Source organism: Python bivittatus, unplaced genomic scaffold (genome assembly GCF_059951505.1).
Source record: "Python bivittatus isolate LINGU-HERP-01145 unplaced genomic scaffold, Pbiv_v1 ctg000080_np1212, whole genome shotgun sequence".
In the NCBI taxonomy this organism is placed as follows: Eukaryota; Metazoa; Chordata; class Lepidosauria; order Squamata; family Pythonidae; genus Python; species Python bivittatus.
This window is the reverse complement of record NW_028277035.1, coordinates 29,870,036-29,887,510: the sequence shown is the minus strand read 5'-3', so window position 1 is coordinate 29,887,510 and position 17,475 is coordinate 29,870,036. Positions and strand designations below refer to the sequence as shown.

The 17,475-nt window shown below is 39.8% G+C and overlaps 1 protein-coding gene across 3 annotated transcripts in view; it reads left to right on the top strand.

The window, feature by feature from the left end:
- FSTL4 (follistatin like 4) overlaps positions 1–17,475 on the top strand; it is a 419,610-nt gene that overhangs the window by 362,369 nt on the left and 39,766 nt on the right. For all 3 annotated transcript variants that reach the window (XM_088134769.1, XM_088134770.1, XM_088134768.1), the window contains one exon: positions 16,574–16,694. In XM_088134769.1, the coding sequence (XP_087990895.1) occupies positions 16,574–16,694 (121 nt within the window). The remainder of the gene's footprint in view (positions 1–16,573; positions 16,695–17,475) is intronic.

Sequence of the window (17,475 nt, the reverse complement as noted above, 5' to 3'; positions counted from 1 at the left end):
ATGGCTTTATTGATAAGAATCAGCACCTCAAGTTGTACTCAGAAGCATACTGGGTACTGGTATCAGTAACACTTGTAACTGTATGTCCACAGCTACCCTTATCACAAGTGATTAAGGCATGAGTGCCTGTGAGTTGGACTTCTAGAAGTCTAGAAGCAGGTGGAAGATGGAGCTGTGCAAGGGCCCTGCAAGCCCTAGCTGCCACTGCTCCTCAAGGGGGAGCTGTGAGTCTAAGGGGACCCCCACATTCTGTAACAAGTATACTTGGGGTAGTGCAACCCCACCCAGAATGAAATATGGAAAATTTCTGGATCCAGGTAGTCCCAGAATCCACAGCCACTCAATTTTATGAGTCTGAACCCATTCTTCCCCATCCGGATCCTTATAGCCTGCAGACGCTGAGGCAGAACCTCATTATATGACTTTTCTTTTCCTTCATGTGTCATTAGGGTGAAATGAAATTTACTATCGTGAGATTTTATTTGAAGACATCTGTAAGGAAGCAATTGACTTTCAGGGACAGTATAAGAGACATTAGGAAATTTAATGCAGGAAGGCAATTGTTATTTGAAACTAATTTATACTTTATCTTCTCACATCTGTGATGAAAAGTCATCTTTTTTTTTAACTGCCATGCTCCTAGAAGTTTCCATTTTTATTTTTTTTGTAATTGTCACTTGTGTATAATTTGTCACCTATGACAAAAACATTATGAATGGAATCATTTGTAAGCAATTTTTATATAGCTTAACATTGACAACGATGAATCAGTGTTGTAAAATGGACAGCTTTAGTCTTGAGACAGGAGATTCAAATTTAGGAAGATACCATAACTTTACATAATTTTAAACAAATACAGTATATCTACCATTTTTTAAAACCATCCAATAGCTGGGGGTCTCTGGGCAGTTTACACAAGTGACCTAAGATCGGTCAATCAGTCTCTCTCTCTCATTCTCTCTCTCTCCCGAATGGTCATGAGGAATGGTAGATAAAAAATGCCAAATCTGAGAGATGCTTCATACTGCCAGCATGTTTCCCATGGCAAACCTACAGAGAGAAACATGGACTGCTTATTCCCTCTTGCTGAGTTTTCTCAAGCTGGCATAGACCCCAGACACGAAGTCTTAGATTTATTTTGTCCCCACTAGAGATTGTTGTACTTTACAAAGTTGATATGTTTGTAATTGTCTTACTACTTAACTTTTAAAGTGAACTCTGCACCTCCATGTTTGTGTCTATTTTTTACTTATTTTCTTACTTCCTATCTTAGTCTAGGGTCTTCCAACTGCTGTAAGATTTGTACCACTACTTCTACCTTATTTAACCTATGATTTTCTATCTCTATGTTCTATGCTTATTTTCCTACCCCTAAAGACTTGTGGTGTGGTTTCTTCTCCCTGTCCCCAGCACTCACAGTCTTCTCTTCCTGGAGCTGGTTTGCAGAACTCTGCAGCCAGGTGGTTGCCCACAGTGGACTTCCCTCAGCTCCTTCTTTGCAGATGCTGGTTGGGTTCTTTCCCCATCTTTGGGCTGTATCTCAGCAGGTCTTACCTTTGGGCCAGTTGCTCCAAAGCTTGCCATTCCTTGGGTTGTGTTTGCTTGCCTTTGGCCTGGAGACTTTTCTGCTCCTTGCAGTCTTCCTGGATCAACTGCTCCCTCACCATATCCACACTTACACTAGGTTTTTGGTTTGCTTTATGGGACACCCTCTCCAATTAAGAAGAAGCTAGGGCTGTATTAAACTTCTGTCCCAGGTAGCAACTCTGTGTCTCAGGAAGGAAGGAGAAATGCCTGCTCATTCGAGGCAGTGAGTTCATCCTTTCACATCCTGTTTCAATTTTCTCTAAACAAAAGCTATATGAAAAAGGAATTCAATTTAAAATGAAATAATAGACAAAATAGTGAAGTTATAAATATTTAGGAAAAGTAGTGAGCATATGACATCAGATAAACAGTACAAGTTATAATTAATAATTACACCATAATAAGGAGTGTATGTGAAGTATACTACTGTCAGAAAAATGCATTTACTTTTAAGTGGTTTTCAAGTTTAAAAAGTATTTTTTTTAAATCCAGGCAAGAGTACCAAATAAAAACATTAAAAATAACAAAAATCCACCAAAGCAGAGAGAAATCAAGCAAACAAAATAGTGACAACAAACCTTGCTAGTAAGAATATTAAGCTGTGAAAGCATAGGTCAAGAGAAGCAACCATCAGACTATCTCAACAAAGAGACTTTGCACAGCAAAGGAGGAGATGATCTCTAAGACACAAAAATATGTTTCAGAAATAACTTTGTTACAGCAAACATAGGTTCTGATGCATATCCTTCCTGTTTACCCCTAACATGTAAGTAACGAGATTATTGTTATGACTACAGAATATAAGGTGAGATGAGATGAGAATGCAACTTACACAGAAATTAAATAGAACTGAAACCAGTGCTACAATTTAGAACGTATTTTTTTTTCTAAGTTTAAAAGAGAGTATAGCAGAAATAGCAACCAGTTTGCTAACAAATGGAATTGTATTCAGAAGAAGCAAATTCAATCATTCTGCATCTCGTCCCTTAACTTTATCTATCATCAGTGTTTCATAGGGCAATAGAGGACATAGTGGATGATGTCCTTTGCTTGGCCAGTCTAGAAGGACAAAGTGTGGTTCCACTGGGGCTATACAGAATCTCCCTATGAGATCTGCTAAAGGCATAGCCTCAAAGTGATCTATGTAAAAGCCTTCTTGTGGAGCGTTGGTAGTATAAACCAGATACTGGGAGAGGCTTTTATGTTTCTTAAAATAGTGAGAAGTTTTTGATGACTATATCATGGCAGTGTCTACTGATATCCTATTGAAGGATCTGATATCTAATATTTTCTCTGCTCGGAGAACTAAGTTCCCCTATGGAAGACAGGAATACAGCCCCTATTATATGTTGGACAATTACTAAAATGGTGGATAGATGTGTCCTCCATGCAAGAGTTTTATAAAAGGAGATGTATAGATATTTGAAAGAGGAGCATTGTGCTGCTTGTTGGGCATCAATTCACTACTCCCTGCCAAGAACAACCACCTTTCTTTACTTATGGTTTATCCTAATTTTTTTCTTTTCACAATAATCAACCAGTCTGTCCAATATTCTTTAAGGCAATCTTGATGTAAAAGATAAGTGCCATGTCATCAATGTGCTACTAGCACTGATGATGTTACCTAGTCAGGTAACTAAATGTCTGCAATGAAACAACCAAGCTCAGAGAGCACCAAGGACTCCACATATCAGGTTCCCTCATATTACAACACAAATGGCTAAAGTTCTGTTGGTAGACTGGCAGCAGCCTGAATGCTGACTCAAATTATAACTTTCAGCCATGATGGCTTAACACTCATGTAACATATTAACTAATCCCAGACTAACATATGTGTGGTTAATTTGTTCCAGGCAGGATAGCATCACTTACTGAATATCTTTTGGATATGATGAATGATGGTTTGTTAATTGGTTTGGGGACTTCTTTGGGACAACTCCCCAAGGAAGAAACTCTCAGGTTATCTGGAAATGGAGCTGTGAATGACCTCACTACCTTTCTTGTGATACATGCCTTCTCGATATTCTTAGCTATTATTTATAGAATCTTTAATATTGATCTCAAAGTATTTAGTTATGTAGGTCTGCACTGCCCTATCCAGTGGACCTGAACGCTACTTACAAAGCCAACTCATAGGTTCCAGGCTGTCTTCTTGTTAAGGAAGCAATTTAGAAATGGCCTGAAGGTTACTTGGCACACTGGGGGTACAGAGCCCCAGATTTTGGTAGCCTAAATCAAGGTAGTTGTTTCTTGTGGACTGCTGCCCTACCTAATGGGCTGTGGAGTTGGCTGGTTGCGGAGTTGGTTTTCCTGGTGACAAGTCACCTGGGTGATGTGCAAACTTTGGCCTACAACCTTTCCCTTAGTCGTATTCTCTTTCTAGGAATCCCTTTTGTTTACTTTAACCAATGTGTGACTCTCTCCCACTTTCTCCTCATTTGTATGACCACTTTCAGTTACATAGTCACTTGGGGAGAAGGGTCCTGTGACACCAAAAGTTTTTCTGTGGTCTTACTCATTAGTTATCTGGCTCAGGGAATGTTAGTTTGATAGTTTCACAGGTGCCAGACAAGATCACTGGCAAAGGTTTCTTACCCACTCAGCCAATTACTGAAACACTGTATGGAATAAGCTTTGTTTTCTTTTGCTGTCATGTTTGGCCTCTGGCTGCCTTCTTCATAATTAAGCAGAAAGAATTATCAGCATAAGTGCTTGTATGCGTTGCCACCACTGCACAAGGCAAAACTAGACGCTCTGTGTGGCCAAAACTTTGGTCGCTGCTTATACCAACGAAAGATGAAGAAAGAGGGGCATTTGAAAATTGGCTTGCCTCATAAAGGTATAGAGTAGAAACATCAACAAAGAAAGTTGCAATGGGAGGAAAAGAGAATCTTACACTGAAAACAAAGATAAATGTCCTACCTTTCTACTTTGGGAGGAAAGAACACACTAAAAAGATTACAGATTTCCATCAACTCATCATCCACACACTTTTTAATCTAAACTTTTTTCATTAGTGGTAGTAATGGTTGCTGTTGTTGTTAGACAGAATGTAGTGGAATTTGCAGCAAAAATAAGGAAATTCTGTGGCAAATTTCACATGATGGCAAGGAATAATAAGGTCCTTCTTTATTGTGTGGAACTGATCGTTGAGAATAGGGTGGGAAGTATAAGAAATTAATTTTGTTCTTTCCCATAAAAATAAACAGTTGCCAAGCCAGGCTTTTCCATAAACACACACACACACACACACACACACACACACAAACACCAGGTTTATGAGCTTTCCATAAAAAGAAACTGCAGAAAACATAATCAACCAACTGCTGTAAATGAGGTGAAACAGAAAGCAAATTTGAAATTCTCTCTTTTGAAATCTCTGTCACTGTTCCAAGAAACTGTGATTCACACACTTTATGGCCCCATCACAAGGTCAGTCTGACAGAAGGGCAAGTCATTTAATCTAATACTGCCCTTTCTTCCTTCCCTGGCATTTTACATAAACACACGCTTTTCTCCTTGTTTTTAGCTAGACTCCAGCTCAGCATGAATCCTTCACATAATGCAGAATAGGGCAATTTCTAATATTCTAATAATATTCTAATAAAACCCACTTATGTCTCTAATTTGACTTGTATTCTCTGTCTCTGCTATGTAGTTTGAAAGTTCACTGTGCTGGAAAGGGCAAGTTGTTCTTTCCAAAAAAGAGGAATTTTTAAATAATATGTTTCATATTTGTTTACGTGATATATTGGTAAAGATCAGAAGAGTGACACAGTGATCCTTGTTATTAGTTGTCCAGTAAGTAAAGGTATTGGATAACCTAGTTTTATTGCCCATACTTAAAAAAAAAAAGCCATAATTGGAGCAGAAAATCAGCAACTAACAAATATAAGCCTCTAGTCATATATAAGGAACCGTACATTTAAAATCTTATATCTCTTTCTTCCATCTAGTATGTCCTAGTGGACTGATAGCCAATCATTTCTTAATGAAAGGATGGTTGATATTTGTGCATTGTTTATTTGTCTAAAATCTATATGCTATTATATATTTTATATAATAAAATAGTATATTTGAGAGAGGGAGTGGTTCTTTTGGCCCTGAAGGAGACAGTACTGTGTCTCTTCCTTAGGAGACTCCTTGGACCAATGAGTCTGGATTTTGGACAATTTTTGTTCAGTCTCCAATCTTCTCTTTTAAAGAAAGGCTGTTGAGAAGGTGGTCAGGCAATAGCACACTACCCCAGACAGACCCGGTGCATAATTTGGGGGTCCTCCTGGACGCACGACTCCTGTTCGAAGAGCAGGTGGCAGTCGTGGCTAGGAGGACCTTTGCACAACTTTGTGTTGTGCAGCAGTTACACCCCTTCCTCGATCAGGAGGCCCTCTGCATGGTCACTCATGCCCTGGTCACCTCCCGGTTGAATTACTGTAACATGCTTTACATGGGGCTACCCTTGAAGAGTATCTGGAAGCTACAGCTGGTGTAGAATGCAGTAGCGCAGACAATTCTGAATGCCCCTAGGAAAGTACATATAACACCACTGTTACATGAGCTGCATTGTTTGCCAGTTTGCTTCCAGGTCCAATTCAAGGTGTTGGTCATCACCTTTAAAGCCCTTCATGGCACAGGACCAAGGAGCCATCTCGCCCTGGTTACTTCAGCCTGCCCCACTCAGTCCAGCAGAAGGGGCATGTTGCAGACTCCACTGGTCAAGAAATTTCTACTGGTGGGGTCTAGGCAGAGGGCCTTTTCTGCTGTGGCCCCTGCCCTATGGAACAATCTGCCTCCCGAGAACTGGTGTGGCCGCACTCTCATGGCCTTCAGGAAAGGGGTGAAATCCTGGCTGTGCCAGAAGGCCTGGGGCCCAGATGGGGCTCACACCAGTGGAGGTGGCTTGTGGGTGACTGACCCTGCCCTCTCCCATCATCTTGAATGTTTTAGTATTTATGTACAGGGTTTGTTGTCTATATTTGATTTTTAATGGATTAAATTATTTTAACTAATTATGGGGGATTTTTAATTGTTGATGATGTTTCTGATTTTAACTGTGAGCTGCCCAGAGTCACCCGTTGGGGGGAGATGGGCAGCATACAAATTTAATAATAAATAAATTAATTAATTAATTAATTAAATAAAATAAAATAAAATAAATAAATAAATAAATAAATAAATAAATTAAATAAATAAATAAATAAATAAATAAGATTTCTAATTTGAAATGGTTCAGGTTTAAAACATTCTGCATACCATTTCTAGGCACATCACACAATGGTTAATAAGAGGTTGATGCAGCCAATTTATGGAGGAGATGCAATTTAGAAATTGGAACATTAACTTTTATGGACTGGTCTGCATTTGTCCTATTATTGTCTCATTTGGAGCTGAAATCCCCATGTTTCTTATTATGCCTTTAGAGTGATCATTGCTGATTAAGGATGCATATATTCTGCTTAGCTATAGCCCCACAATTTGGAATCTGTAGGATCTTAAGAACTATGACTCTTTAGCATATGGGGTGACCAAAGGAATTATTACAATTGGAAGGATGTATCTACACTTGATTTGCAGTAATGAACTGCCAACATCTGAATTCAAGTTCTTTTGACAAAGAGGTAAGGAAGAGGACTTTAAAGCAAGTCAGTCACATTTTTGGTGAGCTGTTTGTAATTTAATAAATTTCCACAGTTTCCTTTTCCTTTTCTTAATTGTAGTTAGATATACAATATCTCATTTTTAGTTAGCATTATGTAATACAAATATTTTTAAATAAAGAACTACCAACCGTTCAATCATTTCTGCTTTTGTCCTTACTCAGGAGAGAGATGTCAATGACTCCCTGGAGTTCTAAAAATTCTATTCTAAAAATCATTGTTATAAACAGTTACTGAGCTGTGGTAGTATCAAAAAAGAAAATGTAACCTTTCTTAATGTCCCTTCATAGTTTGAATGGATGTAAAAAAGCACTACTTTGTCTATAGGCAAGATCCATGAAGTGAAAAAAAAAATGAAACTATATTTTAAAGATTTCTTGAGGTGATGTAAGAGTCACAATTAAATTTTGATGAATGAAGTAATATTTCTGTAGAATTATAAACTTGTTTATAGTCTTTGTGTACTTTTACTTTTTGTTTTTTCCCCTTTCTCTTGTTTTCTTTCTCAATTAAATAGCAATACAAAATATGCATTTTTTTCAGAGTGCAAAGGTCCTTCTCTAAGTTTTGCTGCTTTTCTAAAATAATTTCAGACAAAGACCATGACTGGCTGAGATGCAGATCTTTCAGCTCAGCAAACCAGATCACTTTCTTCCTCACTTGCATGCCATACTTCCTATCAAATGAGCTCTGACACCCTTAAAAGTTCATCCATTAACTTGGCAATTGTTGGTAATTACTGGTAGTAGAAACATTTGACCATAATTGTACTCATAAGCTAACCAGGCTAACCAGGCCTTTTATGTCTGTCACAGGTTCTTTTTAAACTTTGTCCAATTTGATTGACTCAGACTCAAAAGATCCATCAAAGCCCTGGACTCTGGCAGGTGTTTTTTATATCTCCCTATAGTGGTGGGGAGATGTTTTATTTTGAAAAAAACAAGATGCAGAAGTGAAATATGAAACTTACAAGTCTATATGTGAGTGTTTCTATTGCCTCTATCCTATATTCTATTCCTATTATTTCTATATTACTAGGCTAATTACTATTACAATAACAATTACTGGACTCTATTACTATTCAATTACTCTTGCTATTACAGTATTTCCTCTATACTATACTCTATTGTATAGCTCTTCCTACAAACATTGTTCTGCTTTAATTCCTCTCTGGAATTTCTTCTGCTTTCTTCTTCTCTGTTACTGGCTGCCCTGTAGAGAACTTGCCACTTTCCACATTGGGCTTTTATACTTGCACTTTTCTTTGCTCTACCTCTGTATTTCTTTTCCTCTGGACCATCCAGTCTCTGTGAAGGAAAAATGTCTTCTTGTATTTGGCTGCTTTTCTCTGTTTGCTGCTGGCTGCAGAGCTTCCAAGACACGCAAAGTGTCTCCTTCCCACCCACCCACCTGTTTTAAGGTTGCAGCTTTATTGAGGGGAAGAAGGCAGCACAGGTGCCTGCAATTTTTCTAAGCAGCCTGCTCTTCCACAATGTCACCCTTCAAATATGCATTTGTCCAATTCTCAAAGCCAATTTAGGAAGGAAGATATTATGGAGAGAATTAACATATGACAGTGGGTATATAGCTCAGACAAAGTCTCTACTTCTGCGGCAGGAGTTATCCATACCATGAAACAAAAGACTCATGCGGTTAATTGACCTACCCATAATCCACATCCATGACAATTCCCAGGAGCAATGGGAAAATTGTGCAATTCCTATAATAAATCATGGATTATACAGCTTCAATTTCCTTTACTTCAGGTGGGTAATGTCCACTCTTTCTCTTCTAATTGAAGTATTTTCAGTTAACAGCTTTGTTACAAAACAACATTCAGAATAACATAGAAGCACAACAGGCATGAGGCATCTCTGGTCCATATCCATTCCATCAAACTTCATCCACAGATCCCATCTCTTTCTTTTACCCACATTTATCCTCCAGTCTTTCCCCTGGCGTTTGTACTGAAAATCACTGTCACAGCTTCTGCTATTTTGAGAATGGAAATAAATAACAACTGTAATGCAAAATCTAAAAGAAGTTTTGCATTATAGTTGTTCATTTCCATTCTTAACACCTAAAATAGCTTTTGCATAGCTTTAAAAACAAACCAGCAGTATAGTGGTTAAGGTTGTTGGGTTAGGAGCACAGGGAGACCTAGATTCTAATCCACTCTCAGCCATGGAAGCTCCCGGGGTGGGGGTGGGGGTGCAATTATTCTTTTTAAGCCAAATCTATCTTGCAGGTATGTTTCCATAGAGAAAAATAGGAGGAGGGAGCCCTGTGCTTGCCACCCGGAGATCCTTATGAAAGGCAGGATATAAATAAATGAAAAGTCCCAACCCACCTCTGGTATCATGCAGATTGGGAATTAAGTCCTTTTCTGCACTAGGGAGCAGAAATAATGCCACGCTTTTCCAATATGGTTCATCTGAAAAGCTGACCTCAGGTAGGGTAAGCATGTTAGAATTATGCCTTGAAGGGCTGCTTTGCAAACTTCCCTCCTCAAAGCCTCTGAGCAAGAGAAGTGCCCTGCCATTTCTAAGTTGCAAAGTGTCCGAATGGTTCTGCTCAACAGAAGTGGTTCCTGTGCACATGCAACAGATGCAGAAGGGCCACTGTCCTCCAGGCAAGGCAGGTTGGCTCCACCAGCACCAGGTGAGATCCACTTCCTTCATGCATAAAGCAGCACCTCCCCGGGAACACCCACATTGCTTTGTAGTGTATTTGTAAATATGGGAGGGGGAATTTGCAAGCAGCCCTAAATCTCCAGTTAAAGCCAGTTGGCCCCTTTCCCCCCAAATGATCCCCCCACCCTGAAATAAGGCATTGAACACAAGTTTATCTGCTGAAGGTCCACCAATTGGTGAAGTCAGGTACTGGATCCATTCTAGAAGTAAACATCCTGAAGTGTAAAATAAGAAAAAAAGTGCCCCAGATAGAAAAGACTACTCTTGAAAGACAAATATCTGCAAGCCATCATGAAAGGAAGTGTGATATGGAAAAGATACCTGACAGCTAGCAAGATATTGTTTTGTTTCTTAAATTGTCTGTGTATTGCAGAGGTTTTTAAAGGATTATTGAATACAAAAGCTAGCTGAGATCAATTGGAACACCAGTTTTTAAACCAACAAAGCTTGAAAGAGTATCGGGATCATTTCAGCAATATTCTTTTCCAAATGGTGAAGTGTAAAAAGCAACTCGCTAGAGTCTACAGGCTTTTATTTTGGTGAAGAAAAAGTGAGGCAAACCATAGAAAGAAGCAGTTTGCCATCTGACACTCTATGAATATGTCATTGAAGGGAATATAGGAGCAAGAATTTCTGAAAAATAAGGATTCTGTTAAAACCATAAGCAATTTTACTGTGAGACATCGTACATCGTGCTAGACAGGACAGACTTTATGCAGGATTATGAGTGGATAGAAAACAAGCATGAAAGCAATCTGAGGATTTCTTTCCCATTTCCTTGGATTCTTTATCTAGAACTTTAATGTCGATAAGTATTTTAAAGGACAATTGCACATGTGCAAAACTTCAGAACTGGAATGCAATAATACGTGATGGCATTTTAATACTCAGTAAGGATTCAAAATTAACCTTTTTTCAATTTGCCTGGGTGCATTGTGATCTCTTATCTTGTTCAAAACCAGTGAAGAAGCCACACAGTATTCTGATTATCCACAAAATTGAGTCATTTCCTACCTATAATATTTTATCGAATAATCTACATGTAATCTCAAGAGTTGTAGAATTGAACTGATACCTTACAGGAAAAAAAGTTGCCCTTGCAAAGCCAGTGTAGCAAGGAGGCTAAGATACTGGCCTAGAAATGGGGGTGGGGGGGAAATCTTCAAGTTCCCTCTCAGTTATGGAGTTCACCGAGTAATTGGGCTCTCTTTCATCCCAATTTCCCCTCTCCCACCCCAAGATGAACATACAATCAGCATACAGAAAGTCAATATATTTTTTCTTTTTTGCACTGCACAAAATAATAGGTGATCTTTACTGATACTTGTACAAACTATCTATTGAATATGGGTGAAGAAGCAAAATGCATATTTAGTACTTCCAAAGATATTCTCTTCAACTCCTAATATTTTATCATTCCTGTGAAACAACACTCTCCAAGTGCCATCAAACTTTTAGCTACATTCACATTTGAAACAATGCCCAAGGGTTCAAAGTGTGGAGTGGAATAGGGCTGTGCATGCTGAACCCACCCTCTACATCTCTACCCCTATACCAAGGGAGAAACTTTTCCTATGTTCACTTGAATGGAAATAGAACTCTCCAAATGACTGAAAACTTTGTTTTATTAAGATCCCTGAAGATGCTGAGTTGTTCAAGCAATCATGTAGTCCATGCTGACCTTCCCAGTGAGTATGCTAGTTCTGAGACTAGAGATGACATTGCAGATGACATTTGCAGATGACATTGAGATCAAGTGTGGTATTCACAGCCTCTCCATTCTTTTCTCTCATGTACTTTGAAATACAGTATTTTCAACATTTCCACAATTGAAGCAAAATTGGGATTTACTCTGTTTTTAGGAGTTCTGAAAAACTTGTAAGCTGTTTAATACATTCCTGGGAGGCTTTGCTCTGTTATAATAATGCAGAATTATTCTTACCCTCATTAATGGAACATCACTAAGAGTAAAAAAATAAGAAAGTTAAAAATATAGGAAAACTCATTTTGCCATGATAAAACATGGACTAGAACATTATTTAAAAAGATATATATATAAAAAAATTCCCCTCTCACCCCTATGAGTGGTACATGTCTTCCTCAATCTCAGGTCCTCTACTGCGCAATATCTTAGCTGTTCCTAGCACTGCCCTCTTCTGGACAGAGAGCTCTGATGTTGTTCCTGGGATCTGTTGGAGCCACTCTCCCAGCTTAGGAGTCATGGCCCTGAGCGCTCCTACCACCACTGGGACCACTTTGGCCTTTACTTTCCACATCCTCTCTATTTCCTCCTTCAGGCCCTGGTACTTCTCCAGCTTCTCGTGCTCCTTCTTCCTGATGTTGCTGTCACTTGGCACTGCTACATGTATCACTACCGCTGTCTTCTGGTCCTTGTCTACTACGACAGTGTCTGACTGATTGGCCAGTACCTGCCTGTCCATCCGGATCTGGAAGTCCCACAGGATCTTAGCCCTGTTATTCTCCATGACCTTCTGTGGAATCTCCCATCTGGACTTGGGGGGGTCTAGCCCATACACTGTGCAGATGTTCCTGTACACAATGCCAGCTACTTGGTTGTGACATTCAGTATATGCTGTTCCTCCCTGCATCTTACAGCCTGCCACTATGTGTTGGACTGTTTCTGAGGCCTCTTTCCACAATCTGCACCTTGGGTCCTGACTAGTGTGGTAGACCCCTACTTCTATGGATCTGGTGCTTAGTGCCTCTTCTTGTGCTGCTATGATCAGTGCCTCCGTGCTGTCCCGGTGTCCAGCCCTTTCCAGCCACTGATAGGATTTCCCATGTCAGCCACCTCAGCTATCTGTCAATGGTACATCCCATGCAGGGGCTTGTCTTGCCATGGTATTTCCTCCACTTGAACTTCCTCCCATGTCTGCTGCTGCCTCAGGCATTCTCTCAGCAGCTCATCTTTGGGTGCCATCTTACTGATGTACTCCTGGATGCTCTGGGTTTCATCCAGGACACTGGCTTTGACACTCATCAGACCCCGCCCACCCTCTTTGTGGCTGGTGTACAATCTCTGGGTGTTGGACTTGGGGTGGAAACCTCCGTACATTGTAAGGAGCTTCCGGGTCTTCATATCAGCAGCCTCTCTGTCCTCCTTTGGCCAGCTCACTATACCAGCAGGGTATCTGATCACTCACAGGGCATATGTGTTGATGGCATGGATCTTGTTCTTCCCATTGAGCTGGCTCTTCAGGACCTGTCTTATCCTTTGGTGGTACTTGGATGTTGCTGTCTTCCTTGCCTCTTCATCACGGTTCCCATGTGACTGTGGGACACCAAGGTATTTGTAGCTGGTCTCTATGTCTGCTGTGAGGCCCATTGGTAGTTCCACTCCATTGGTCTTAACTACCTACCCTCTCTTTACTATCATCCTGCCACACTTCTCCAGTCTGAATGACATCCCAATGTCCTCACTGTAGATCCATATCAGGTGGATCAGTGAGTCAATGTCTCGTTCACTCTTAGCATACAGCTTGATGTCATCCATGTAGAGGAGGTGGCTGATGGTGATTCCACTCTTGAACTTGTACCCATATGGCTGAGGGGGTTTAAGCCTATGCAGAACAGCAGTGGGGACGGTGAATCACCTTAGTATATGCCACACTTGATGGCCGCTTGTGTGAGCTGTCTTGAGTTGACTTCCAGTGTTGTCTTCCATAGTCCCATTGAGTTCTTGAGTAAGGTCCTTAGTGTCCTGTTGACTTTGTATAGTGCCAGGCATCCACAGATCCATTGGCACTGAGTGATAGGCTTTCCTGTAGTCAATCCAGGCTGTGCTCAAATTGGTCTGCCTAGACCTTGAGTCTCAGGCGACTGCTCTATCTATGAGTAACTGGTGTTTTGAGCCTCTGGTGTTGTTCCCAATGCTCTTCTGAGCTGTGCTCAGGTACTGGCCCATATGATCCTGTAGCTTGGCAGCTAGGATGCCTGATAGAACTTTCCATGTTGTGGGGAGGGTTATTGGCTGGTAGTTGAATGGTGCTGTTCCCTTGTGTGGGTCTTTGCCCAAGGACCCCTACTGGTCAGGTAGGTACCAGCCGGGATTTGAACCCCGGTCTCTTGCATCAAAGGCGGTGTTCTAACCACTACGCTATCCAGACGCTATATATATTTGTCCTACTTATCCATTGATAAACATAATTAGGGCCTATCCCCATAATATTCTATTTAAGAATAATTTTGTGGTCATCTGTAGTATGCTTTATGATAAGCTTTTTGTGTCTATTTGATAAGAATATGAATTAGTTTCCTATGCCTTTCTGAAGAAATAATCAAACAAGATTATTCAATAACTTTAACAACTCTGTGGCCTAGATGCTTATCATTTTTGGACTCATGCTTTAAAAATAAGTAAGCTGTAAAGACCTCATTTAGTCTCATAGATCATGATGGCTTAACAAATCGGGTTCCACAGACTTATTTTCAGCATCCAATTTTCCCAGTCACTTGGTAGTGATGTCCCTGATGTAGCCTTATGAAAAGTTACAATATTTCTTTTAAATTTCACCTACTATTATAAATGTCCAGGAAGGTATCCAGCAGATCCAATGTTAACCCTGTTAACTATCTAGGTCAATGCTCACATTGTGGGGAGGCAGGTTCTGGAAACTGGACCTAATGGAACAGTTGAAGAATTTGTGTACATTTAGTCTGGAGAACAGAAGATTTAGGGGAAGGCAAGCTTCAATTATTGAAAGGACTGTCACACAGATGAAAGAACAGACTGGTTTGTTTTTATTTATCAAATTTGGAAGGCTGCCTATTTATCTGACAAAACTCTGGGCAGTGAACATTCCATAGAAAACATTAGCAATGAAACAAACAAAGAAAATCCCAGGTTGAAGCCCTCTCATTAAAAACATAAAACACCTCTTCCATACATCACCATCAGAGCTCCCAAACTAACAGCCTAGCCCCAATGCCTGGGGGAAGAATCAGGTTTTCATGGCTTTCAGAAAGGCCAGTAAGGTTGAGGTTGTCTGTATCTCTGGGGGGAAGCTGTTCCATAGGGCAAGCAACATGTCAAAGAAAGCCCAATTCCTAGGGCTCACAAGATGACATTGTCTCACCCAGGGGACCTGGAGCATGCTCACTGCCAGATCAGGTGATACAGGTAGAAATCATTGGAGTGAGATGGTCCCACAAGTAACTTGGGCTCATACATGTAGGGCTTTAAAGATGTCAGCCAGTACCTTGATTTGCACCTGGAGGCCTACTGTTATGTGGGCATGCTGTTTTCTGTTTTTCCAGAGAACAAGACTGGAATTAACAAGTGGAAAGGGCACGAAAATGGATGTCACCAAAAATAAACAAGCATATTTGGTGATATGGGTGGCATATAAATACTATCAATATACAATAAATAAAAATGAAAACAGCTTCACAAACTGAAGAGAATAGTTATTTAAGATCATTGATCCTATAAACTGACTATATCAGCATTGGGAGGTGGTGGAGTCTGATTTGGGGAGATGTTTAAACAAAGGTTGGCCATTTGTCAGAGATAACGGAATTGTGGGATTCTGTCATTGACCAAGAGATGGAACTAAATGTCTGCTAAGGTCTTTTTCAGCTCCAACATCCTATAATTCTATATATCAGTTCTGGAAATCCTGAATCCCTTTCTCAGAACTGAGAAGTAAAACACTGTTATTATTTTGTGTCTGATGTTTTATTGTTCATAGTATAATAGAAATATTTTCTATTTCACCATGGAAGCTCTGTACGTAAAGGGTATATTTTCCACGCATCATACCCTAAGCTAATTAAAAACAGAAGATAATTCTTTAAGCTAATTAAGTATGGTTTTTAAATGTATCGTGGTGGGTTGTGTATAAAAGTAGAAGCAATTCAGCACAGCCAATTCCTGCATACTAATGAAAACAGAAAAGCAGCTGCTGCCTGAGTTTACCCAACAATATAGAGGCTTGTATAGCCTCATTTGGAACAACGTGATAAGGCCAACATACCCATATTTTGAAACCTCACAAATATTGCAATTTCTCAAGCAGAATTATCATTCCAAATTATACAATAAGCAACCCAAGTAAGGAGGAGGGTTCCCCCCCCCCATGAGATAAGCCATGATATAGGTAATTAAAAATCAAAGTGTTTTTTTTTTTAAAGAAATAACTTTCTAATCCCCATTTCATTACTAATTTTGGGGGAGAAAGGGATGGAAGAATCCATTGACAAAAGTATCTTTCCAGGTAACCGAAGGCCAGTTCAAGTATTTCATTTAGGAGATAATGCATGGAGCTTTTATTAGCCGTCTCCGTAGAATAAGGCCATCCCCCAGAGTAATTTGCCTTATAATTTGTCACATCTTTAATTACAGATCCACGGTATTAAATTCTATGTGTGTATGTTTTTTCTAGAAATCAGAAACTGATACTCAGTTGCAAATATTTTTCTTGTTTTTGTATTTGCATGTGGCCTCTTATTCATTTCACCCAGTGAATCTACACGCATTGAAAATACTACTGTCACAGTTCAGAGGAAAGCAGCTGTCAAAACAACCAGTGTTAGCTTAGCTTCTTGCAGCATTTCAAACATATTTGCTAAATGATAGGTTTCTCCTCCCCCCACCCTCTTTTTGTTTATATGCAGGATTTTGGAGAAGATGACTCTCTCTACATAACCAAGGTAACAACTATTCACATGGGCAATTACACGTGTCATGCCTATGGCTATGAAGAATTGTATCAGACCCACATTCTTCAGGTGAATGGTTAGTAAATGGCACGTATGACACTTCGCTGAACATTACTATTTTTCTTACAAAAGTAGCAAAAAAGCCCACCCTATTGTATTATTTCAGTAGTGGTTGTAAATGGGAAAATATATCTCAGTTAATTTCTCTAGAGTAGGATACAAATACACAGGAAGAACTATAGGGATGTGTATGCATTTGTTAATCTTTTTAAAATATTCTTTTGTTACTGTAAGCGAAAATCTTAGGAAGCGAGAGTTATTAAAATGTGGAATCAAGAAGGTAAATAAGCAAATGGCCGTGCAACAAGATCTTTCAGTGAGGCACTTTGCTCAGGAGAGAAGGCATGCAGCATGCACAGATCTCTTGGTCCATTGTGTGAGGGGGTGAAGCAGCCACAATGGCTGGAAGGCTCCGCATAGCTGTTTTCTGTGCATTATTCCAGCAGAATAATTGAGGAGGGTGGTGAAGCAACACAGCAAGCTTTCAAGCAGCTCAGAGTATTTCATGCTTTTTCACTCCATATCCAAAGGAGGACTAGATAAAAAAAAATCTTCTAGATGGCATAGAATAATGTCAGCACACTTACAGTAAAACTCGGTTTTAATTGCAGTTGTGACAAACTGACCAAAATGTGCCTTAACTGACCTATATTGTCTCCTTACTGTTGGCAAAGGTATCACTAAGGCTGATAACCTAGTCTATATTTCTCTATCTTAAGCATAACATAGAAGACCTAATTGACTAAAACCAAGATGGGCATAAGAAGGCAATATCTGTGGGCCCATCTGGTGATGAT